Source organism: Rhea pennata, chromosome 2 (assembly GCF_028389875.1).
Source record: "Rhea pennata isolate bPtePen1 chromosome 2, bPtePen1.pri, whole genome shotgun sequence".
NCBI lineage: Eukaryota > Metazoa > Chordata > Aves > Rheiformes > Rheidae > Rhea > Rhea pennata.
The window spans coordinates 131,894,547-131,921,587 of NC_084664.1; the positions used below are offsets into that span (position 1 = coordinate 131,894,547).

The window sequence follows — 27,041 nt, forward strand, 5'->3', positions numbered from 1 at the left end:
AAAGAAATATTATCAAGCTGCTAAGATCATTCAGTTGAATGCAGGCTGGGTCTACAACCAAACAAAATCCTTATCTGATTTCTTTGCAGATTCACCCAGGCCTGAAAAGAGAGAAACCAAATGTCCCATCCCAGGATGTGATGGCACAGGGCATGTGACTGGGCTGTACCCTCACCACCGCAGTCTCTCAGGCTGTCCACATAAAGTTAGAGTGCCACTAGAAAGTGAGTATCACCCGCAGTCCAGGCAGCAACTGGATCTGACTCAGCACCCTGGGTCATGTGTACTCATGCTGGAAAAGAAATGTAGATATTCTGGGTGAGATTGCAGAATGAGGCTGAAGGAGAGGCTGTCACACCGTCTTTGCCCTCCAGCTCTTAGTCACGTCCTACTTCCCACACTTGTGAAACTCTAAGCACTACTTATCAGAAGCATTGCAAATAGTACTTGGCTCCTCAAATGGCCAGGGAATAACAAGACCACAGACCAGCTATCTGCATGCTGCCAGCAGACCTACCTGCTGTAGCCCTATCTATCCTCTTGATCGTGTTTGGCCATGCCTTGCTAAGGCATAGTGCACAGAGCACGTACCTGCCCTTGTTTCAGAACTATGACCCGATTTGCTGCAGTCATGCACCAACCCAGGCTGCTGTTTTCCAATTTCCAATAATTAGAGGCCTAGGACATGCTTGTTCAGAGCTGTTTCGGATGTTGTCCTTAATTCTCAGCTCAAGGAGGTTACATCTTTAAGTTCAAGGAGAAAAGATCCCAGCCTTGATCCACAGCATGTCCCTCTCTTATGACTCCGTATGATGCTAACCTTTGTATGGCCACTGTAGCCTCAATTCCACATTTATTTCTAACTGTGCTGATCTGATTACATTCGTTTGTGCATGTGTGTCATCTTGTGATATGATACAATGAAATGATACATAATAATCAAAAATGTAATGTGAAACTATGCATTTGAATAACCTAGTCAGTTGGATGGTTTTTTTTGTAGTGGTATACATAGCAGCAAATTAGAAGAATACTTGCACTTTACCAAAGTCCTGTTCCTAACTGTGGATCTCTCTTTTTAAAAATCTGGTACTAAACTGTATTTATGGAAACATCTGTTGAATTAAGCAGGCTGCTGCTTTTGGAAGGCCATAGCAACATTAACTTTTTTAAAAACAAGTCCTTTTTAATTATCACACTTCCAATCAGATATCATCTGTCCTGCTGGCTAAAAAATAATTATCTGTAACCAAGATTTGGTTCTTGACAGAACAAACCAGTTGACTGGACAATCAGTCCTTCTGAAGCACAGTGCACCTAAGGGGTAATGCAGCACAGAAGGCATGAGGGAAGATGTACAAAGATATATTCTGTATTATACAGATATTCATCTACCATTGGTAAAGACAATCCACATCAAAGGACGTAAGAAATGTACATTCAACAGGTTGTATTCACTGCTTGTGAAGCTGTCTCTGTGATGACTTCTGTTGGCATGACTGTCAGCTGCTGCTTGGAGGCATGACCGATTGATCTAAAGTGGGTTCAGCACAGAGCAGGTGATTAGAAGGGACCGAGATTCAAAGGGAACTTACTCAGAACAAATCATCTTACTCAGGCGCAAGGAATAAAAAGGCTTCCTTAATCTGAGAGTTTGGCATCCCTGAGCCAGAGAGAGACTGTATTTATGTGTAACACAGCTGTGTGGCCTGAGGCCCTCTATGACCTCCCTTTTCTGACTACTTTAATAGTGTCTGAGACAGAGGGCAAAAAATCTAATGGCATATATCTGTGTTAACTTCCGTCTTTCTTCTTTTGAAGTCCCTGGAAACAATCCTGTATATGGAACTTATTCCACCACCATGCAGGGATAAACTGGTATATCCTGTAGGCATTGGCCTTGCTGCATTGTAGGTCCTTTGCTTCTCCTGTTCTTTTGTGGCCAAAGTGTGACAAAGTTGAAAGTCTTCTGACTCTGAAAAAGGAATGTTCATATGTTTTAACGTATGTATTTTTCATTAATGTATGTTGTTATCACTTACATTTTTTTTTTCTTCCTGTTTAGTTCTTGCCATGCATGAAAATGTTTTAAAATGCCCCACTCCAGGATGCACCGGAAGAGGACATGTCAACAGCAATCGCAACACACACAGAAGGTAGATCAGAACAGTTCCTATTCCTGTTTGCTTCAAAGCCTGCGTGTGCCTGAGAGTCAATTGACAAGCACATCTTGGAGCTAGATGTGATACGCTACCCTGACGAATGCCTATGAACCACAAGGGTAGCTGGTATAATTTATAGCCAAATAATTGTGTTCAACTTCGTTATATCAAAAATGGCTGCAGCAGTAAGTATGGCAAACTCCATTAGTCTTTTTCACAGGAGAGATTTGAACTGCCACTGTATCACAGTGTTCACAGTGAAACACCGTCATGTAAATGACCTATGAATGAACAAATATGCTGTTATTGCTACATCTGAAAATCCCAGCTGAGACCAAAGCTTCAGTGTTTTGCACACATACATGCTAGACCTTGGCAGGATTTTTCCATCAACACACTTTTAGCAAAATTGGAAATTTTAAGGGGGATACTTTAGAATGTCTGTAAAAACTTACTCCATTTATTAGCCTCAGGAATGTCAGCTTCCCACCTGGAGCACTTTTGCCGGTTTAACTTTCTACCTGCAGGGAGAAAGTAAAATTGAGATAAGGCTTCCAGACAGGCAGCTGGGGAATCGCAGCTGGGCTGCAGGTGAGGCAGAGAGGCGAAGTGCTCTGTCTCCAGCAAATGGCTGTTGTTGGCACAGCACTTGTCAACATTGCTTTCTGCTGGAAGCCAGTAAGCCAAATAATTCCAGAGGCGTTCTTCTAGAGGGTCGTTCCTCTAGAAAAATACATTTTCAATCTTATGGCCAAACTTGGGGCAGAAAATTGTCAAAAATAACTTTTGCTTGTTGGATTGGATATTTGTGGTTCTTTTTAAATTTGATTTCCAGTTTTGAGCCGCCTTAGCACATGGTGATGATTCGTTGATTCATTCATTGGTTATCGTGTGAGGAAATCAAGGATTAGCACATCGTGTTACTATCAGTAACACACAAAAAAAGTAAAGCAAAGTCTATACCAGAGGCGTCACAAGCTTGGCTACAGGAATATAGAAGAGGTAAAAAGGCAAGAAACAATTAAAAATATTTTCACTCTTTTTCCTGTTTTAAACCCTCAGTCATCTTTGCAGCACATTAGCTGTATCATAAACAATCCTTTAATAGGACAAGAAGACATGTTCTAATCTGGAAATAAAACAAACAATCAAAAAAAGAAAATATAACTTGAAATGACAGAAATATGTATGTAAATGACAGAAATGTGTATGTTGGTAACAGTCATTATTCATATACAGAGGTACATGATTTTTTCCCCAAATCCTTTCCTTTTAATTGGTGAGAGGCTTATACCTATGGTTTGCAGATAAAATAAATGCCATTTGTCAAAAAAAAAATAAATAAAAAGGTAAATTTTGCCTGCCACAAAACCTCTATGCTGAGCTGTGGAAATCTCCTGCATGATTAGTTTCCAAGTATTTCACGTCAAATACAGAGGTTTCACAGATTTGCGTAAAGGAGCAAAAACAGATGAATCTGGGCTGAAATAGCAGCAGCTGTTCCCATAGGTGCACAGACCTTCAGAGAGGTTCAAAATCATTGCGTTCCACAGTACACATTTTCTGCACTTACAATTTTGTTTTAACATTTTTCTTCTTGTTTCTTTTCTCCACCTTGTTTTTTAATAGTCTTTCTGGTTGTCCAATTGCTGCAGCTGAAAAATTGGCAATGTCCCAGGAAAAAAACCAGCTCGAGTCTCCAAAAGCTGGACAGTGCTATGATCAGACTCACAGGTAGGAGTCCTCCTCAGCTAGTGTCTCCAAGGTTTTTTTACATAAACACTGTTGTTCAGTCCTCAGATCTTTCACCCATTTCAGTTCTTAGCTACTGAGGTAAACTCATTTTAGCAAGATGATTCTCTGCAAAATATGTAACTTGACTACATCTTAGAATTGTCAAGCAACATTCTGGTGGTCCTTGGGACTATGGCTGACATTAAAAGACTATATACATATCTTTTGAAAAGCAATCAAATTATTCTAGTAAATCTTAATTCAATGTAAGTAGCCTGATCAATGGTTCTCAAATGTCTTTCACCAGTAAACCAAATCTCCTATCTTGAGAAAATGTTTTAAAACATTTTTAAAACAGTTTCTTTATAATATTTTGGCCATTGAAACTTGATTAGAGATCTTTTTTGATATTATTACACTTTTAGCTGCACATTTATTTTGTCATGCTTTTCAAAGGAATTTTCCACTGATCCTAAGTTGCATGGCGTGTAACACACACACACTGCAGGTATCTGAAAGGGTTGAGAACTCTATTCATTCTGTTTTCCCACCATTAATTAATTCATATTTTTAGTTGCTTTATTTTAAGTTTATTTGTTTAATTAGTTTAATTTATTCTTATATAATGGCATCAAAAAGGGGAAACAATTTTTATAGCAATTCAACAGAATTGTTTAAGAGTTATATAGACCCTACAGACATGCATAATTTGTACATCATTGGCACCACGACCATTACAACCTATTATATTCAGGTCTATTTGGGGACACTTTAATTTGTGGATTATTGACATGATCAGCTCTAATGGTTCCTTCAGAGCCATTACAGAATATTATGTCCATGTGTCTGCCAACTGCACGTGCCTTAACTCTACATATGAAAAGTCCTTAGGAAATTACTAAAGACAAGTAGTTACTGAACAGTAGCTAAATGGAATAACACATTGCTAATCATTATTTCCTCCCAAATAGCAGTGGCAATTATTTTGGATCACCTTATATTATATTTATATAATATTCATTCACAGTAAAGTGAGAACAGTCATGATCCATTACACTACAAGCCTTGTGCCTAGCAAAAGTCCAGATAACCTTTAGAAAAGAAAAGGAAACACTATCCTACAGTGGTAATCTAGAAGTAAATCAGTATCTTCCTTGTAAATAGCCTGCAAGCATTACTAGAGAATAGTAGATTTTTTAACGACTACAACTTTGAACTTGTCAAAGTACTCTTTGGCCACTAGATCACCCATGATTATATTACATATTCCTTTTATACACCTACTAATAGATTTTACATGTGATAAAAGCACTTGCTGATACTGAGATGCAGCTATATCCTATTTTTCAATAAAATGTCATTTAAAGATAATCTTGCTTTGCCATTCCCGTCTTTCTCATTCTTTTCCTCGTTCTCTCTGCAGGACAAATTTAACTAAGCAGCCTGAAGTAGCTCAGTACAATTACAGGACTTCACAGCCAGTCACATCCTCCAGAGCCACCCTGATGAAAGAACAGGAGAAGTTTGGGAAAGTACCATTTGATTATGCCAGCTTTGATGCACAAGTCTTTGGCAAACGCACAATGGCACCGGTGGTGCAAGGACGAAAGACACCCCAGTTCCTCGAATGTAAGCTTGAAATTCCATTTTATCTTAAAAGATGAGCAAAATGGCTTTCTTTGCTTGCTTGCTTGTTCTGCTTTCAATCTTATAAGATTCAAAGAATCTCTATAGGAAGCTTCTGTAACTGCTTGTGGCCAGAATGCTAAAATAATCACTAGTGATTAAAAGGTTTGCTTTCTTTCTTCTTCTTCCCCTCCCCCCCCCACCTTTTTCTTCCAAGTACAATTATCAGGGGAAGGGGAGAGTAAAAAGGAATGATTTACTTTTTATCTGTCACTTTCCCCCTTGGCTAAACTGTGATATCTTTATGCACGTGATAACGTGCTGCTATGAGAAGTCCCATTGAATATGTCTACACAAGACACTATGAACAGTAGTACAGAGATATCTAAGTTGGGTTTTAAAAGGCATTTTAGATATCTTTTAGCTCCATCAGTACAGGTATTCATGCTTTCTAGAAAACCATGTGCCTCAGCTGCACTGCTTCCAGGCCTCAATTTAATTCATTTTGATCTCAGATACTTCTGCGCTATGCCATATTTGTAGCACAGACATAACCAGTGAAGCAAATTGTTAGCTCCCTGACATCAATGAGTTGCCCCTGCTTGCATCACTTACAGATTTGCTGGAGTATTACTCTGCACAAATGAGATATCACAGTGTGAACACTTATTACTTATTGCAGATAATCTTCAGAATCTGCATGGGATATTTCAGCAAGATTCTGCCATTATTTTATCCATTACAAAATACTCTCGAGTTACAAGTAACAAGCAATTCAGTTGCCCTAAGGACAGTGGAAAAAGGGGTTTTGTTATGCCATATTGGGGTTCAGCAATGTGGCAAAAGGCTGTCTAGGTTTTTTGATGAAAAATATATTAAATTAAAAAAAAAATACATCCCACTTATCCCAACAAAGGAGAACATTCACAGTAAGGTGAACAGAAAAGCAGAAATTTTATGTATGTATATATTTATCTGTGTGTGTGCCAGTGTATATGAGAAAGAATGTGTGTGTGTGTGTGTATAAAATGTATGTATGTATCTATGTATTTGTATATATGTAAATATCTATTTAAAATTGTAAATGCAAAGTAGATATGTATCTGGCCTGGAAAATCAGCTTGTTAAATGTAAGCAAATATGTGCACTGCCAGCTACTTGGGTGGAAGATTTTCCAATTTTGTATGTAAAATTGAATAGTCTCTGTTAGCTGTCGCTTTGCACAGATGCATGTCTATTTCACAGGTTCATTTCAAGGAAAAAAAAATGACTGAAATGTTTTTATACAAATGCAAAGCCATACATATGCAATTTATGTATGATGTATATCAGGGCTGAAGTTTACAGCATGTTGTTCCTGTAAAGATTGCACAGCATACAGCTATTATTTTAATGGAAAGGTGAAAGTAAAAGAGCAGGTGAGTGTTCTGACTACGCAGCTATACAAAAGTTGCCAATAAGAAGCTGGTGATGTAGAGGTTGATTCAGCATCCTCTGTAAATAAATACTAGCCCAAAGTCGATCACTAGTCCTCTGTGGATTCTGCATTCATAAATTTGAGTTGTTGGCAAAACAAACATCCTTCATAGCCTGCTTTTTTTGGTCTTTTAGAGTGGGTAATGGAAGATGCACCTTTTTGCTCTTTAAATATCATTTGAAGTTAGCTGTAGTAACTGCTAAAAATGTAGACCCTCTTGCTCATGCTCCAGTTTTACAGCAGGGTAAGTAAAATCCTTTTTCATTTGCACTGAAGAAAGGGAAAGCCAAATGATCAGGCTCCACTGAGATGCCTCCAGTGTTTAGAAAAACTGAATATGACATTCAGCTACAGTCAGTGCACACAAACAAGCATTTTTCTCAGAGCAGCCTAAGTTTGAGGAAAGATGAGTTCTTCAATGTCTCATGTAGGTCATAGCATTAAAACGTACTCAGCCAAAGCAAAAGGATCCAGGGGATCCAGAGCAGTGGGGCTCAGATCTTTACATGGTGAGCAGATGGCTATACAAGGAAATGTTCTTGGTGTATCTGGGTGTAGGCTGAGAAACTGGATTTTGCTTAGTTTATCTTTGTAGAGTGCTGTGAGAGCTACAGACAAAAGAAATTATTATTGCTTACTAAGAGCTGAGATCATGATGCTGTGTTTTCCCTGCAACAGTTAATGACATTTCAGACTCCAAAATCCAGAATAAAGAGCTGAGTTCTTTCTACCTGTTTTAGAGTAAATGCTAGTGATGAAGGGAAAAACACAGAACCACATACTCCACTTCTGTCTGTGAAAGTGCTTTTCTGTTCACCTGTAAGTTAGTTTTTCATTCTTAACTGATCTATTTAGCTATATATTATTCGAGATGATATCAAATATAAAAAAGGTGAGCTAAGACCAATTTTATTCTGAATGTTCATTGTTGGGGTTTTCTAATTGATTAAAGAGTAAAAAGTACTAAAATACTAAAAACATTCATGAAAACAAAACTGAATATTTCTAACAGGTAATATTCTTATCTGACTGCTGCCGGTTTGTTCAAGAGCCTCATCTTGTTCACCTTTCTCCCATAAGCTAAGCAATTTGAATAAAAGAATTACTCATTTATGTAGGGCAAGCAGTGTGGTTTTAGCTAAGACTGAATAAGTCATTGGGTTTTTTTTCACAACAGAGCTCCAAGAAGAAGCAGTTAAAAGGATGCAATTGCAATTGTATTTGCCCACCAGTGTTATCAGGTCAAGACTGATAACGCACTAAAGCTTGTTCAGTCTTTCCTTGGACAACATTGCTTTTAATGCCTGAGTAAGCAGTGAGTAAAATCTGAGTAAAAAATCTCAGATGCATTTGTTGTAAGAGGTGTATATGGCAAAGGTATTTTTCTGGTAAAAATCAAATTATCATGTTTCTGAACCCACTTTTACAGCAAGCCTTTATAACCTGTAGGAAATGGATTGTTTTAAATGTATTCTTTGAATATTTTAATGTATGAAATTATAGTCTGGGAAAGAAAACTATTTAATGGGAGGAATCGCATACATGCAATTGCTAATCAAATCTCTCTTCAACAGCAAAGCATTTTTCAAATCCAGTGAAATTTTCTAATCGACTGCCTAGTGCTAGCGCCCACACACAGAGCCCTTGCCATGCCAACTCTTATAGCTACGGTCAATGTAGTGAAGACACCCACATAGCAGCAGCTGCTGCTATCCTGAACCTTTCCACCCGCTGCAGGGAAGCAGCAGAGATCCTCTCCAACAAACCACAGAGTCTGTCTGCCAAGGTAGGGTAGTCCAAGAACCTGGAGGGTGTGCTAGCTACTGAACTGTGCGAATAAACTGTCTTTCATGTTAGTGACTGCATTAAATACCCAAAAAGGAGGCTTCTGTTTGCATGCTCTTTTGAAGAGAGACAGAGAAAAAATTGGTATTGTAGTGACCGATTCTGATGCAAATAAATAAATAGGAGAAATTATGTTCTAACTGTCTTCATAATTGAACCCTAAATACAAGGTGGGTGTTTTGTGGGAGGGAAGGAGAAGGATATTTGAAATCCAGCAATAATTTATAGTGGATAATAAATTAGATCTGATTAAAGAGGGAATTTTCCTCCCTCTGAAACCTGTCACAAACAATCGTTTTGGAGGCTACTAAAAAAGTCATGTGATTAATCAAGGTGATGTATTTCTAGCAATGGAATGAAACTGTACCTATCGAGTCTGATGTGTTCTGAGCTTGTGACAGCTTTACAAGGTGTGGGGAGGGAAGCGACAACTGACTTTAGTAAATTCTGCTTTCTACCAGCGAGAAAGAGGAGAATCAGGCTCGCAGCATTTGGAGATAGATAATTTGTGCAAGTCTGTCATGATGGAAAGCTGCCTAAAATCGTAGATGTTTGTGTGGCTTTCATGTTCTGGTTTCTGCTCTACATTTCCTTGCAGATCTTTATGATTTACAAATGGTACTGTGTGAGCTTGGAGCCTTATTTTCTGTGCCATTACACAGTAGTATATTGTTGATGAAAATAGACAAGACTTTTTTCTGATGACCATGGTTGCAGGAGCACTGTTTATTATTTGTATTACAGTCACACATGATCCACTTCAGTGAAACTCTTGAAAGCTTTGTGTAGATGAGGGGATGCAGTTACAAAACCTGAGAAGAAATCAATGGGAAGGAAAAAGATATGTATTTATCAAGATGTAAAATATCAGATTTTTTTCTACTATGGGACTTGAGTAATGATGTGTGTTCCAAAAGATGGATGAACTATGTCTTTGCAAGCTAGTGACATTCTACCATGTCTGTTGTACCAGCAGGCTCAGCCTGGCTAGAGGTGGCTTCCATCGCTGTTGGTCTACAAAGCTTTTCAGGCTTCCATGCTAAAAGGGTAGCTGTTATTCTTTGTGAAGAACTACATCTTTTAACAGCAGTGTAGTACTTCATTACCTATTCCAAATCTTGCACCTCTGCAAAGCAGAAGAATCTGGTTTTCTGCCTTTGATATCCACTTGTAGGGTCTTGGATCTTGAAAAGGGTGTTTAGGAATGCCACAGTGTAGACATTTTAGAGTGCATCCCCCATAACTCAGACGTTATCCATCTCAAACTATGCACATGAAACCTTTCCCAGATGACAGATTCATCCCTGATATCCACTGCAGAAAGCTCCTTACAATGGACTTCAGTAGAGGATTCTTCTAGCAATGAAAAGGAAACTGATGCCAATGGCTGGATTAAATTGCTGCTACAGCCTTTGGCTGACCTCAGCAATAGACCTTTCTTGCCAGAGAAGAGCAGTAAAGGGACCAGGTATAAACCAAAGATTTTCTCCTCCATACCTGCTTCATAGTTGCCAAATCATGGGAAAGGTTTGAGTGGACGTAAACATAATAGTAATGATATGGAGAGACTCTTGGGGTATATAGCTTACTCCTTTCATACAGCCAGGAATACAGCCTAAAAGAAAATCAACTGTATATCTTGATGTCTGCCTGTCTCCACTCTTGCCAGGCTTTCTGGAGGGCATACTGCTACAGAGCATCTGACAGAAGAATCAGAATTACCTCCTGGCTAGAACATAGGCAAAGAAGCCCCAAAAAGATTTAGTGGCCAAAACCACTAAAAAGCCCTGCTTTTATTTAGTTTTAACTATCTATTACTTTTATCACAGAGGAATAAAGGAGAAATTGTAGATATAAATCTCTGGAAACCGTGTCTTCAGTGAAGAGGCTTTCTTATCTTAAAATATGAAGCAAAAGGCTATTTTAAAAAGAAGATATTTACCATCTATTTATCAATTTTTCTGAATTGTTTTATGGATGGTATTTGCCACAGGGATAAATGTTTAACTACTAGAATATCTTACAAATTTGTTAATCATCAAAAATATCCCCTAAGGCCTTTATCAGTGTGCATATTCAAATAATACAGCATCAAGAGATGACTACAGAGTTAACGATTTCTTTTTCTGTTTTTGATAGCACACGCAGTCCCCAGGTCTGACAGTACTTGCGTGGGGTGCCGTAATGGCAGATCTCCTCAGCCCTGCCCTGTGCCCCATTTCTTTTTGTTCGTTTGCCAAAGAAAAACTGCGCAGCGTAGACCATACTATAGCAGATCAAAGCTCCTGACTTGAAAAGGTGTTTTGTCTCTTTACGTGAGCATCAGGCAGCCACCCCCCAATCCAAGCCACGAGCTTCACAGATGGGAGCCAGCGTGATGGAGCAGGGGCTGACGGGACTGCAGAAGATATGGCAGGAAATCTTTTGCAAGTTCATTTGCAATTGTCAGATCTGTAAAAATATTGTGTTTCCAGGTTTCAAAAGCAGAACTTGAACTTCAAACATTTCAAGCAAGTGTCATTTTCTTGTTTTCGCTCAAGGCACAGTGTGCATATGTCGCCTTGCTTAAACAGGTGGAGAAAACACCAAAACATTTTTTTTAGCACAAGTGTTTTCCCAAAGTCTTTTTTTTTTTTCTTTCTGTCTCTCAAATTTTATTTTCTGAGTTCCAAAGTGTTTTCCATCTTTTAAGAAAAGTTTGACTTTTTACCTTGAATGTTCATCACTTCCCAGTTATTATAGCCAATACTTAAATGAAAAAATGACTGTTTTTTTTAAACCACTCTTTCAACTTTCATGAATTTAATAGATTTTCATATATATTAAGAAATGTTCTCATATTTTCTACACATCAGCTCAAAAGGGAGAACCGGAGACAGGAAAAATGGTAGCAAGGATAGAGAAATCACATTGCACACTAGCATGCTGTTCATAAGCGAAACTTCACAAAAAAGAATTCATGTGCAAAGATGATCTGCCAGATATAACTATACAAAAATTCTGATTTTAGAAATTAAATAATTTTATGAACAAATTTATTCTGGACTGGACTGTCAAAATAAAATGGAACCTAAGCTTTCTCTGTGAATTATCTATCAGCTGTCTACAAAATGCTAAGATCATAAGATACCTTGATGATATGATTTTGAAAAATATTTAATATCCTTGTTATTTTATCTAAGACCACAGGTGCAGAACTGTAGTAGACTGTTCCCCTGAATATAACCATGGTCAGACAATTCTCGTGCAGTCTTTAACCCAAACCTGTCTCTCGCAGGCTGCATCTCATTTTCAGCTTATGTAATTTCATTCAACTCCTATTGAAGCCAATAAAAGAACTCCCTTAAAAGCCAAATTAGCCCACAGTTTCTAGCACAGTGCTAGAGTCTACATTGTAACATCCCGAGATCTTCCCTATTTACAACTCTTACCACACTCACTACTCACAGAGGTAGTTGCAAGCAATACAGTTCATCTGTATCCTGATCACTACGGCTTGCCAAACATTTTGTTGAATGTTTTGGTGTTTTTCCCACCTGTTTAGACAAAATGGCATATGCACACTATGCCTTGAAAGAAAACAAAAAAAAAAAAAAAAAAAAAAAAAAAGAGAGAGAGAGAGACTTGCTAAAAATGTTTAAGGTTCATATTCTGTTTTTGAACAAAATTATGTCATCTCTCCATTCTTGGATATCAATGATAGTGATAATTACATCAGTTATTTCAACAATGTAGTTAATGCTCAGCACATTTGTCAGACATGTCTTTACTCCAAATATTGTAAAGCCTAAATACAGGATGAAAAATCAGCCAGGATTATCGCTAGGTGCCATCCTGTTGTACTGCTGTGCTTGTTGCTCCTTGAGTATACTCTTGGCAGTCTTTTTTTAATTTGTGAATTGCTCTGGGCAGAAGTTGTGACTTCATTTGTGTCTCAAATATTGCTGGGCAATTACAAATACTCTCATTTCAACAAAAAATATCTACACTTACAGTAGCAGAAGAACTCAATTGTCTGAATGTAAGTCTGAAGAATGGTGGACCAAATGCATATATTTTTTGAGGATTATTAGTAGAAAGGTTGTACTCTTCTGAATGGAGTTGCACTGAGAGCAGTACACATGGCAACAAATTAGTTCAAGAGTTATTCCCAGTGCCAGAACTGAAGGGCCCTTTTGCACTTTTAGAACAAGACTGAACTGCATTTGGGAAAGCAAAATCATTAGTAATGTTGTTCTTCTGGACTTAATACTAGTGCTGTGGCTGATGTCAGCCAAGGAATACATAAAACTCCTTACATGTTATGATACAATCTCCCTAAGGCCACCGCTTTGAAATAAGATTCATGCAGATGCAATAATTCACTCTTTCTGATCCAGCTATGAGATAAAGCTTAACTTGCAATCATTACTTGAGACACACTGCAGAGTATTAAATGTTGTGAGCTATTGGATGAACCAAAAGCATATGAAAAAATGCAGGAGTAATTTATCATAAAAACAACAGTCTATTGTCTTAGGTGATGCAGTTCAAAGACCTGAATTACAGTTCTGCTATATTTATTTTATAAAATAAAGAATGCTGAAAAAGCTTGACTTTTGAGTTCAAAGTACTTAAGGTGGATAGAGACATGGATAGAGACTATTCTTTGTATGCAAATTTTTACTAGTTTTCATTTTAGATAGATATTCATTGTAGAGTACTGCTTGTACCTTATCTTTTCATTGAATAGATCCTGGAATAAAGAAAACAGCCTTCAGTCATTTTTCACTCATTTTTCATACTGAACTCCTTTTCCCAGCTGCTTGTAAAAGCCGTGGGAGTGATTACACTGTCACTGATGTGGGAGTAGATAAGGACTAACCTGAATTCAATCACTGTGTTTCTCCTCTCACCCTCATTGATTTTGTTTCATAGCTTCAGTGACTTTTCTCCTGGTTTACACCAGTGTAAATGTAAATGAGATCAAAGTCAGGCTTCAAAGATTACACGGTTGTAAACCGATATAAGTTAGGAAATAATAACATAAATTTACACCTTTATTTTACTTACATTTCTATGGAAGAATTAGAACAATTTAAATTGGTTTTGATAGTTATATTTAATATGTTAAATATTATCATGTTACATGGATAAATATAGGCCTGTTCTAACATGCACCAGAATCAACAGCAGTAAGATCTGGCCCTTACTGAGAACACAGCCCTTACAAGTCTGTGCTAGGCATAGTAAATGCCATTTTCTTTCCCTATGCCATAGCATTGTTCTAGCATTTTTTGCCATTCTTGTCTTTTTAGTTCCATTTTAAAATTAATGTAAAAATAAATGTGGCAAAACAAGCAAAGGAGACATATTGAGAGGAGGGTGGGATGAGAGTAGGAACGAAAACTGGAACAGTATCTCTGACCATTCTCTTTTTTTTGCTCTGCCATTTGGAGTTTACTATGAATGCAGCAAAGTGATAGCTATTTTATACTGTTCTGAATAAAAAGCCATGCTGTAAACGTGTGATCCATCCTATGATGGGCAAAAGAGGATATTTTTCCATGACTATATTTAATTGTTCCGTGCATCTGTGAGCTCACTTAAACCCCATCTGTATGCTACTTCACAAACACACAACCCAGCCTTTCCTTCTCACGCGTTGGACAACCCAACTTCTGTGTGAATTTCAGGAAAGTGCTGAAGAATCTGTAAATACCCACATTAGTAAATGTTCTGCTCATCACTCAAAGATCCTCGATGCTGCTAATTGTATCCATTTCTCAGAGACAATAGAAGTTTCCTGATATTTTTCTATGAACAGTTTCATTTGGGAGGGAACTGTGATTGCTTTGGTCTTTGTTGTTGTTGTTGTTGTTGTTGCTGTTGCCTTCTGAGTAGTTGGTATTTTGTCAGTGACGGAGAAACTGCACAATTTATGGTTTCGCACTATAAAACTACTGCAGCCCAGTCACATGGCTTCCTTTTCTAAGCCATCTGTCACAGAGGTCTGGAATTTTATGTGAATGTTGGTTGTGCAGACTTAACCCAAGTTTTTTTATTATGAAAAATGTCAGCAACTACAATATTTAGCATTTTACTTTACATTGGTCATTAAACTTGATTACTGTAGCTCTGTTTCATTGCTATAGTTACATATCAACTATGAAGCCAAAAAAACACTCGGGTGATCATGGCACAGCTATATCGTCAGATCCTGGAGTGTGCAGTTGGCACTGATATAGTTAATATCTTGGATTTTTGTAACTAAGGTTTATTAATGCTGGTATAAAAATGTATTTGATATTATACAGATGGCATAAGATGTTGTGGATGCGAAGTTATTATCCAGGATAAGCTGCACTGTCAAATTCAGGGCTTAAAACTATCACAGGAGATTAAACTATTTACTAAAAAGGGGCAGAAAGATATAACCAAAGCGTCTTAGTATGAACATATTAGAAGTGTATTTACTTCCCATAAATATAATAAAGCATGTCTCTCTCTAAGCTGTGCAATTGAAAATGTGAACTTCCTCATGCAGGAGAAGCCAAAACAAGAGGTGTCTGAGTTTCTGAATTAGGAACAAGCAGATGGCTTGGTGGTGTTTCAGTCTAGGTGGGCATCTGTCTTGGGCCCATGGCTACAAAGTGGAATTAGTATCCCTGAGCGAGGGCAGATCACTGGATCCTCAATTTTCATTTTCTACCAACATTTACCTTCTGGTTGAGAAGATTTCATCTATTGCATTTCATTGCATTTCACCTTTAAATGTGTCACCACTGACTATGGTAGAAGAGAAGGCTGCATGAAGGAAGCTTGTGCCTTCAGGCCAACCAAGGTGGCCCGGTCACATTGTCAGCACAGAGGAAGAATTCCCTGTTTTGCTATAATTGTTTTTAAGATCCTCAAGTAAGGATAGCTCTCACTGCCCTAATATTTAACCATCTAAACCTTAGGCTAACAATTAATCTCCCAAAGTATTTGATGGGAAGAAAGAGAAAGGTAGTCTTTTTGAGAGTTTCCCATCCTTTCCTAAGACGTCTAAGAAGGATGGAAAAACTTGCCCTCTGGTCATATCTATCTCTTTCCCATTTTCTAGAGAGATTCTAAGTGATTTCCTTATGCAACAGGTTTACTTTTATATTACTGAAGACAGAAAGGCTGAATCTAGGCTTATACTAACATCTTTTAAATTACACAACACCTAACACATCTAGCCCCAAATTCCCAACTGATCTCTGAGCTTTGTGGTGATGTTAATAAGGAAGAGAGATGATGACAATGGCAGGAAGACACAGAGTAGCATTAATTATAGCATTCTACATGTATATTACTTGATAAATTAGCCTTCCTATGATCTTGTCATTTATCTCCATAGTCTCTGACTGTTTTCTGGCTTAGGCAGAATGACACATACAACTAGACTACCAAATATGCTTCTAGAAGCCACCTCTTTACTTCCAGCTATATACCTCTTCCCCTAATGTAATATCTGTTTTCCATAGCAAGGATCAATTTTATACTCATTGCTCTCTACACAATATGTCAATAGAGGGTGTTGCTCCCTACTTAAGACCTACATGTTAATTCCAGTCACTGTTCTTACATTTGAAATAGCAAGAACAATTACATACATATATATATATATATATATACACACACACATATATATATATGTAACCTCTTAATTATGGCCATTCTGAACAATTAGTTGTAGACTGGAGCTATAGAGGAGCTTCAATGGCCACAGAGAAGTTCATGGTGGTAAAACAGCTTCATGTCACCTCTGGCTCCATTCCCAGTTTAGTGTCCATGGGAAGAGGATAAAGGAACAGAATCTCGCTAGTAAGTGATAGGGTAGAGGATCTGAACTTCTTAAAGGATGCTGTGGACATGCCTATGTGGGCCTGTGTTTGGAAGCAGAGGGAAAGAGAGAGACTGCTCCTTCAATGCAGAAGCCACTCAGGGTAAATGCTACCAAAGTCCTATAGTGCATGAGATGAAATTTTTGTTCCTTCCTAGTAAGTTCCACTTTCAGGAGCTTTTTGTCATTCTAAGAAGTGATATTTATATTCTTTTCCTGCGCTCAGACTGGGAGGCAAAGCAGTGAGCTTTCCTTCCCTTTATCGCCTTGAACAGCTGAGCAGCACCTGCCCATTCTTGTGAGCAGAAGTTCTTCTGAGAGGTTCTCCCAGCCTGGAAAGAGAAGTTGGGTCTCTTGCCCCACTACACACCCCTGCAATCAGAGGCTGCTACTCCTGGGGGGCCAGAGTAGCAAAGGGTTGTTAGCTCATGCTGGAGGAGTCAGGAATTTCAAGCCGAACCTGAAGACAGATCTTCCTGTGGCTCCCAGTGTAGTGGTCTCAGTGCAGACCTGTGTCTCAGTGGCTTAATCTGGCCCCTGTTTTGTAATAAACCTGTTCAAAAGTGATTTCCAAGGCAAACTGATTAAGGCAATATGTTATTTTCAGTGTGGATGAAACTCCAATGAAAATTTCTCCTATTATATCTTTTAGCATATTTCTCCCCTACCCCCTCTTTCCCTCATGATGCAGATGTTGTAATATTTCTGGGGTGGGGGGGAAGGGAGGACAGTAATGCTGGTGATGACCTGACCAATGCATTAATGCTTTTAACTCTGAATTGGGGTCATAGTTCTCTCAAAGAATAAAAAGATCAAGAAGATTTAAAGCTAAACTTTTTTTAAATAAAACTAGATTTAGGATGTATAGGTTCTGATTTAGAGGCATCTTATTTAAATTCTACTTACTATATTTAAGCTGAGAAGCAGGGAAACCATTACTGAGGGTACTCCTAAGTCTGCCTAAGAGTTGGACATTAACTGGTATAAATCGAAAAGCTGGGTTTAGATTCAGATAAATTTAAATAAAAGCGTGCATTTACATTTATCCTTTAAAAGCACCACATGGTTATGTTGCAGCCTCACCATGTCTGTGTCTAAACATGTCTCTGTTTCCTGTTGCATGTCTCAGGGAGCTGAGATAGAAGTGGATGAAAATGGCACTCTGGATTTGAGCATGAAAAAGAATCGAAGCCAAGACAAAGTTATGCCTCTCACTTCTTCCAGCACAGCACTTCCTACTCCTTCCTCTTCTCCTTTCAAAACAAGCAGTATCCTCGTAAATGCAGCTTTCTACCAGGCTCTTTGCGAACAGGAAGGCTGGGATACACCAATCAACTACAGCAAGACCCAGGGCAGGAAAGAAGAAGAAAAGGAGGTACATTTTCAGCTTCTCAGCTTGTGAATGGCCAGATGATGGTCTCTGGGATGACCTGTCTAGTGCAGTCTTAAGGGAACTGACTTCCACAGGGTGGAGGTTTGTGAATATTGAGCTGGCTTTAATGGCCTCTCAGACATGGCACACAAAATCACTGCTCACTGAAGAATCCTGCTCTCAGAGCCCACTTTCAGAGACAGAAAACAACAACTATTTGTTGTTTTCTAGATAACTCGTTATCTAGGTATTTAAATACATGCCTAGAGCCTTGCCTACAATATTCTTTCAGTAGAAAACTTTTTATTTTACATTTAACATATTTCAAGAAATCTTTGCCAATGTCTACATCTCACAAGTGAGTCTTGTGGTCCAGAAGTCTGTCTGAGACTGTAAATTCATAAATAGTAACTCTTAAAGCTTTGAAATACAAGTAGCATAAGGGGCGATATATGTAATTTCCACTAATTTAATGCTGTTTATCCCATGAGGAAACAGCATGGAAAAGGTATATTAATATATACAAGTGTCTTGCTTTTTTAACTTGTCTTAGGAAATGTATAAGATTGAACTTCAAAATGCAATTGCAGGCCCAAAGACGAGCAACTAAATTCAAGTAAATATTTCCATTTATCAGCTTTCTGCCTTTTGGGGCTAGTTTTCTAGATTGCTTCTTCAAACCTGATAATTTTCTTGATTTTATTTTTGTTTCTGTTTTGCCCTTTTATATGCATTTATCCCATGTTGGTAATATGGCAGCATAGTCTCTTATTCCCTTACTTTTCTTTCCTTTTTTTTTAATTTTACAGACAAGTTTTATATTTTTCTCTTGCTGTCAGAGTGTAGATTACTCGCATTTTTGTTAAATGAGGAAGGAACAGTCCATCAGTACCTTTTAAGGCTAATTAAATGAAATCTTGCTAATTAACATAGATGAGCTTCAGTGATAACTTTCTGAAGCAGACTCAGAGATGTCCCAATTTGAATTTTTGTTCAGCTTCATATACCTTTTCTCATCACCTTTTTTGAATACCAAATAATAGCACTTGAACTTTACAACTGTTTTTGTTCAGATATCATTTTGTTCAGACAAAATTTTAGTTTTATTCAGATACCAGAACTGGCACTTTATAAGTGAGAGACGAGGATAAATCTAGAGTTACGAGATTCAGGCCTCCAGTTTCAAAAATACCTCGAAAGAAAATATATTTTGGTTGAGTGAATAAAAATATCTGTCAACACTGGGTCAAGAATCATCCTTTTATAACAAGGTTTTGGAGCGTGGTTTATAGACTGAGGAGTCAGACCCTTCCCCGTGATGGAGCCTCGCGATGCCGCATATTGAGCGGGTATATCCAGCTTTGAGAAAAACCGCCTTGCTGCAGGCGATCAATTGGTTTCGCAGACTTGGCAGGGGGCCCGTAGTGCCGATCCTCCTCCCTGCTGCCAGCGTGGCTCAGCGCGAGAGCTATGGCAGGCGCACCTCGGCATCGCCCTGCTCCTCTCTCCACTTCTGCAGAGCCGAGAGGGCTGGCTGGCCGCTTCCCTCGGCATGGCCGGAGGCATTGGCGAACTACCCAGAAGGACATTCAGATCCACGTTCAGGCGTCCTTGCCCTTGCATTCAGTGCTTTGATAGCGCGCAGTTTGTCCTTAATCAAGGTTCTGGCCCCAGACCTCTGTTCTGAGCTTTTCTGATCCCAGAGAGCATTGACATGTCCAGTGGTCTACGGGCCAGAGGCTCTGTTTTGCAAATCAAAGACTGGCAGTTATCCTTATGCAAAGAAAATGAGTGATTATATCTATTTTTAATTCTTTGTTATCCGGTTCATATGCACAACAGTTGCTTAATTTTGGTGGTAATTTCCAGAAAATATTGTCTCTCTCTCTCTCAGTGAAATAGCCTGTCCAGATGCCCCCTTAAAAAAAAATTTTTGAATTTGGAAAAAGCTCAAAATCTCTCCAAAAGGAAAGCACTGAGAAATAACTAGAGCTGTCAGTTAGTTCAACTGTCAGTTCTCCAAAGATTTCAGGGCTTAAAAATGTTAAAAGTGCCAGATGCTATTATCTGTTATTCATGTTACCATTATGTTCTGGTCTTTGCTGAAATCAATATAAACTTCCATCTGTACATTAATGGAGGCTCATTGCTTCCTTGCTTTCTGTAGTGTGCATGCGTGAGTACACACATGCTCTTTTAGATAATAGTAGTTTTTGGACTGTTTGGACTGGTTCTGATTTTCCTTTTAGTCTGGAATTCTTCAGAATTTTAATATAATTTAATTCTAAATCTGTTCAAATGGGAAAGGAAAAAAACATACATAGGTTTGACCTTGATTAGCTGTGATGATCATCACTTAGAAAGTGGTAAGGGCTAAAGATGTTTCCCAAAGGATTCTCCATTTAATGATAAATCTCTAAAGATTTATCATTAAAAGATAAAATAGGTAAAGATAAGATAAGATAAAATCACAGAGCTTGAGCTCTGGAGCCATGGTGCTCCATGTTTAGTCCTAGGTATGGAGAACCAAGAAATCACAGAATCATAGAATCAGTAAGGTTGGAAGGGACCTCTGGAGATCATCTAGTCCAACACCCTGCTCAGCAGGGTCACCTAGAGCATGTGAGACAGGGTTGTGTCCTGGGCGGGCTTTGAATATCTCCAGAGATGTATCTTTAGTTCTGGCCTAGAAAGGTACCTTTAGTTCTAACCTGCTTGTTTCACCAGAAGCAGTCCCTGTAGAGCCACATATCCTGATGCAAGGCCCTCAAAGGCAGGGAGTTTAAGTATTTTTCTACCTGCATTCTCTTTGCACTTTCTTGTGCGACTTCTACACATCTGAAGATTTCATGCTACTTGAGTAGATGTTTCACAAGCTACTGAGGCAATGCTGGTGTAATTACCTGCTTAAATGTCTATATGCTGGTGTAATTACCTGCTTAAATGTCTATATGCCTCCCTCATTCCTCAGAAATATGCTAAGGAATATTAACTAGAAAACAAACTGCAGTCCCTATTAGTATGTTTCCAATACCATGTTCTTTCCTTTAAAAGGGTTTTCTGTTGCAAAGAAGTAGTTGCTATGAAATTGTTTGTGTGTGTACAGCTTGGTTTTAAAATCTTCAAAAAATACAAATTTGAAATTTAAAAGTCAATTCAGGAAATTCACAATTAAAATGGGAAAAAATGCGTTCTTTGAAAATTAGAAAATGAAAATACTGCTGTTCAAAAAGCCTCCAGTATCACTTTTGCTGATGACTGTAAATATACATATGTCGATCTTAATCTTGCCGTCTTAGTTTCATTAACTAATTCAGTGAAGCATCATTAAATGGAGCTGTGTATTTAAACTGTAATACTGTAGTTTTTTGTCACGCCCTTATTTGTATAATTCACAGTCAATCCTCTCTGTGCAGTAGGATATCAGACAGTGACAGGACGAATCCCTCACACATGCAAGTTCCTCCTCCATCACCAGCAAAAGATCAAGAGATATCTTCCATTTGAGATAAAGAGCACAAGCTGTAGCTAAGGGCATTAATAAATCCTGCAGCTTGAACTGTAGCTAGTATTTGCTACAGGTGTATCCCAAGGTCCATTGTGCAGCTCAGGAACCTGGTGAAGTGCCAGGGTGGATTTTCTACCACCCTGTACACCAGGATCCTCTCAGCTGGGCTGTAAACGTGAGGTGGAGGAGGCTGATGCTCACCTGGTCTTGAAAGATAGTTAAGATGCAGCCAAGGTATGCACTAAGTCTTCAGTTCAGTTATAGGCATAGCTGTCTATAGTTGTAGACATAGCCTGAGCTACTTGATAGAAAATGTATACACAAATTGGCCTTCTTCAATGTCCATTACTTTAAAAGGAGACCACCTTGCCTGCAGGTTGAAGTTATTTTGACATCTTATCCATTGCAGCTGGCAACAGAGGAGTGCCGTTTTGTTATTTCTTCTGGGAGCTTTTGATTTTATGGAAAGTTACACTGGTGATGATCCCTGTAATAGCTTGCATAGGTATATAAGAAAGGCAGGTCAGAAAATGTGGAAGAAAAAGTCAGTGACTAGAAGCCTCATTCAGTTGATTGCAGTAGCAAAATCACTCCAATATATCACTAGAAACCAAGATTTAACTTGATGTTGAAAAAATAGTCTGTCAGGTTTCTTGAATTATGACCAAAATTTCTCACTTTTAGTCTTCAGAGTTTTGAATTCCATGTTTGGAGGACTTTCAACTATTTAGGATTTTTATATTAACATTCTAGCGATATTCATCATTGTTTTTATTTTTTTCTATTAGTTTTTATCTGAACTTTTCCCTTAGAAAAATTCTAGGAACCTGAAATATATCAGTTTATTTTTATGATATTTTAAAGTGTTACTTGCTAATTACTATGAAAGAGCATTTAGAAAAGCTGAAGACACATATTTTTACTTTCTATATTTGTAGCATATGAGATTTTTCCCAAACAAAGTAACCCCACAAATGTAGTTGCAAAAATCAGTAGTAATTGATATATCAATAATATGGCATGGATTCTATATGTATGTATAGTGTGAGTTACAGTAGGCAGTAGGTAGCCAGTACCAGAAAGCAGAAGGAAGTCATATTGAGGAGCCAGCCTCCAAACAGGCAAAGACGAGCTGCCAGGATTGAGGACCATATGGAAGCTTTATCAGAAGAAACACCCCCGCAGAGCTTACAAGTCCCATTAGGCAGAATCTCCATTTTCAGTCCAGATTCTCCTCAGCCCTCCACTCTGTGCTTAACAGCTCTGTAGACATCCCTGCCCCTCTGTCCTGGCATGTTCATCAGCTGTACAAGCCCAGAGCATCGATGGCACCAGCCCTGAGAGTTTAGCAGGAGCTGGGAGCTTCCCCTCTCACTGCAGGTAGCAGTTTCTGCGCCCACACGCTGTAGTCTCTGGGGACTATCTACCTGAGGATCTGAGCAGAGCTACAAAACCAACATGAAATCCCAGCAGGGATTTATACAGATCTGATAATTAACGCCATGGGCTTTGTAGATTTCTTAAATGTTACGATATCCACACAGCATCCCTCTGGAAATGAAACACTTATCCTTCATACAAATAATAATAATTGAAGGCATTAATCATCAGAACAGTATTAACCAAGCTATTTTGAAGTGATCAAATACAATTTTTCAGTAAATGGAAATGTGATATCCTTACACATTTCCAGATTTCCTAAATGCCTTCTCAAGAGAATGAATACTCATGGCTCCATAGCATCCATCCAACAGTACTGTAGTGGTGCTGATTTTAATCTACAAATAGTAGAAATCAAGAACTATCCTTAGCAGCCTCCTACTAAAGAACATTTGAAAGCATTTTTGTGCATGTGGTTTGTATTTTAACAAGAATCTGCTCTATGGATTAGATAGTCAAGTCATCCTGTTCTACAGACCTGGAAAGTTTTGCATTTTTACATAGCTTTATGTACAGTGGTTTTGTGATTTATAATTATATAGTACAAGGATACATACGTACAAAGCTCAATGATGTACTTGCACAGAAGAAGCAAGAATATACTGTCCTGCGGTATGTGGAGCTCTTGTGTGGCTCTAAACATTTATTCTCTGTGTGTATTTTTCTTTGGTCTTCATCCCCATTTACAAGTGAAACCAGATTTTCTTCATATACAGCTTAACATTGCATCTGCCCTCAGGAAAAATTATATGAATATACTGTTGTAACATTAAAATAATTACATAAGTGCCTGAAAATACGATGTATTAAACTTTCTTCATCATTTTCCCCATCCCTTCTTATGAAGCTTTTTTGTAATGTTTTCAAAGTGGTTATCTTCCTGCCACAGTAACAATTATTTGCTGAATATAAGGGCCTTAAAGAGAGAAACCTTTTTTTCATGTTCCCATCTAATATTTCAGAAAGATCCAGTGAACTCTACAGAAAACATGGAGGAAAAAAAGTATCCAGGAGATGTCTCCATACCAAGTCCTAAACCCAAGCTCCATTCAAGAGATCTCAAAAAGGAACTTATCACGTGAGTCACAGAAAGTGTCATGTTTTTCTCTGCCCCTCCTAAAGCCTGACTATACAGTTGTTCTGTGGTTGGAGCATGTTTGTAGGATCTGAGACTCCTCGGGAGACTGTTCGTTGTGGATAATTTCCCACTGGGACTATGCAAGTAGGTATAAATGAGGTTTGGAGCTGGGACAGGCCAGGTAGGTTTGAGGATCTGGACATATTCATGACTTATGCTCTACTTTATTCCTCATATAGATAGCTATCAAAGTTCCTGCTACAAAACAACACGTTGTTTTGTAATGTGCTGCAGCTGTGCTGATGTTTAGGTAGCTAGGTAAACTCCTTTGGGGCAGCCTTTGATATAGATCGACTGCTGAGGATTTGTGTCTGAAAAGTCTTGGGGACTTCTCAGGTATAAAAGATGCAAATTTAATAAAAAGATGAAACATAAACCAGCTGGGAGCTGCCCCAGGGTCTCCTGACCTATAGGATATCTATATTTAAATCCTTGATCTACTTCCTTCAAAGCAGAGTTTGTCATTCTATCTGGCTGAAAATCCAGCGGATGCACACTTTCACACTGTTCTCACAAGTACAGTCTCTCTTGCTCTGCCTTAAATGCCAGGACTTTCTTCTCAAAAACTGCATATAAACCAGTCTGATTCCATTGCATCTTTCTGCATGCAACAGCTTGTTTTGATTTAGAATCATTTCAGTGAAATTCTTCAAACTAGTTGAAATCCCTGGTCACTTTTTAAAACCTCAGCAAGGCTCTTCAAAAAAGCCTGCTCAATTCAGGCTCTATAGATTTTGATATCTATAGAGTGGTCTCACTGTAAGAGTCACCAGGGACTTAGCACTTTTCTTTTTGTCCCCAAAACAGAGTTGGTCTCTCTCACACTCTTAGGCAAGTGCACTCTGTATTTCTTAGTGGTAATAGTCAGTCTATAGCATATCACTGCAGGCTCATCCGTAAATAAATGAGTCTCATCCTGTCACCCTGTGTCCTGCTCTCCAGACTCAGTGGCACTGAATCAGTTGGATACGTCTCTCTCTCCAGAAATTACATTTCCCTGGGGCAAGCTTCTCTGAAGAGTGATTCTTTCACCTCATGCTGTGCAGCCTGCCTGTTATCTGCTCATCATATTGTATCTGCAGTTGTAGTTCATGACCTAAATTGCCACAGGTCGTGTTTGTTTTGCCTCTTTTAAAACAAATGCATATAAAAATTGCTGTGAGTTTATCTGCTGAGAACTCTAATGGCTTTTCTTTTGTAATATTTATTCCTTTGTGATATTGACCAGTTCTGAGATGGCCATAAATTACTTTTCTACTTCTCTAAATAATAATTCCCCAGAGTACTTAAAAGAGTGATGCTTGGCTTGTGGCATTTTTAGTGTGTGTATTGCACAGTGAGTAGAAACAGACATCTAAATGTGAGCGGCCAGAAAATTAAATAAGAAATAGTTTAAACATATAGGAAGAATCTATAGGCAATACAGGGAATAGATTGCATTTACTATAAACCCACTGAGCTTGGAACTCATACTGAGCAATTGAGTACAGGTGGCTCCATCATGAGGAAGTTTTTAAAATGACATAAGCACTTAGAAAGAAAAATTCCTGAGATAGCAACTCAGCTGTGGTAAGCTGTTGTATGAATACCATCTCCTAGCACGTGCTTTCCAGTTTTCCATGTTAACTTCCTTGCCCAAAAACGTATTTCGGCACTGATAACTATATTGCTCAGGTTGAAGTTAGCTGTGCAAATGAGGCTGATGCCTTCCTGAGTCACAGGTTTGAAAAAAGCTCCTACCACTCTGCCAGCTCAGAGAAAACATCCAGGTGAGAATCTCAGGCACCATTCCTCATGCCTGTGAAGCACTGGCTAGAAGTTCCAGTGTTCCAGTTTGTGCTAAGCTACTGAGATCCCTTGGCCATCTTATCCCTAGACCCACTGAGAGAAGACACACCCTTTATAAGGTGACTCCACAGGGTTGATATTGGAGTATTTTAAAATAGTACAGAAAGGTCTGTTTAATTCACCTGTCTCCCTTCCACAACTTCCCTTAAAAGATCCCAAAACTTTTGTCTTCCCTGCCCTTTTGCAGAGGAATGTGTCCTCATTTGATAGCTGAGCTCAATGCTGTGACCGAAGAAGAAGAGGAACAACAAGAGTTTTAATATATTCTCCAGTTCCCCCAAAAGAACAAAGGAGGCCTTGAGCTAACAGCCTAATAGGCCTAACACTTATTCCAGAAGCCTGAAATAGCAAATAAATAAATAAATATGTTCACGGGCCATTCCTGTTGCAAAGGTAAGACAGTTATGCCCTTTGGGTCCCTCTTTCCTCTAGGGAGTGAGCAGGCAAGTCTGGTTGACTGCTAGCCTTGAGGGAGCCAGGATAGAGCATTCATAGAGCAACAGCAAGAATAATTATTTAGGGTCTGATTCCCAGCTCATTAAAAGTCATTTTCATCATTCTGATGGTATCAAGAGGTCCTTGAAAATGAGTATAGACAACAAATACAGAGGAGCTCACAAGAGAGAAAAAGACTCCATAAACTGGATAGAAGATAAACTCTCTCTTACACCTAGATTGCATAACATTTTTATTTATTTAAAGAACCTCCTATTTAGATGCTCAGGAAATTTGGTTGTTCAGTCTTCAGCATTGTGGAATATACCTCTATTTCTTGGCATAAAGGAACAAATCTTTTGTGCTAGATTTACAGCACCTTCATTCAGCAGAGAAATTTCCAGGGAAAATTTTGGTCTCATTCTGAACCTTGTCTGTCTCCAACTGATGTGTGCTTTCTGTTCTGCAAGCAAACATAACTTCTGATTTTGCCCCTGAAGTCAGCAAATAAAGATTGGATGCATTTCTAGAAAAGGGGCTTTATTTTACTCAGAAGCTGAGGGAATGATGTCAGATATTAACGTTCTTTGGCTTGTGTTGTACAGTA

The 27,041-nt window shown here is 38.5% G+C and overlaps 1 protein-coding gene across 6 annotated transcripts in view; it reads left to right on the forward strand.

Annotated features, from left to right (window-relative positions):
• Window positions 1–27,041, forward strand: part of ST18 (ST18 C2H2C-type zinc finger transcription factor) — a 75,682-nt gene that overhangs the window by 33,797 nt on the left and 14,844 nt on the right. For 4 of the 6 annotated variants that reach the window (XM_062568235.1, XM_062568236.1, XM_062568238.1 and 1 more), the window contains 7 exons: window positions 90–224; window positions 2,066–2,156; window positions 3,792–3,896; window positions 5,320–5,525; window positions 8,574–8,785; window positions 17,823–18,068; window positions 23,976–24,091. In XM_062568235.1, the coding sequence (XP_062424219.1) occupies window positions 90–224; window positions 2,066–2,156; window positions 3,792–3,896; window positions 5,320–5,525; window positions 8,574–8,785; window positions 17,823–18,068; window positions 23,976–24,091 (1,111 nt within the window). The remainder of the gene's footprint in view (window positions 1–89; window positions 225–2,065; window positions 2,157–3,791; window positions 3,897–5,319; window positions 5,526–8,573; window positions 8,786–17,822; window positions 18,069–23,975; window positions 24,092–27,041) is intronic. The other 2 variants (XM_062568239.1, XM_062568241.1) reach the window with 1 other exon arrangement.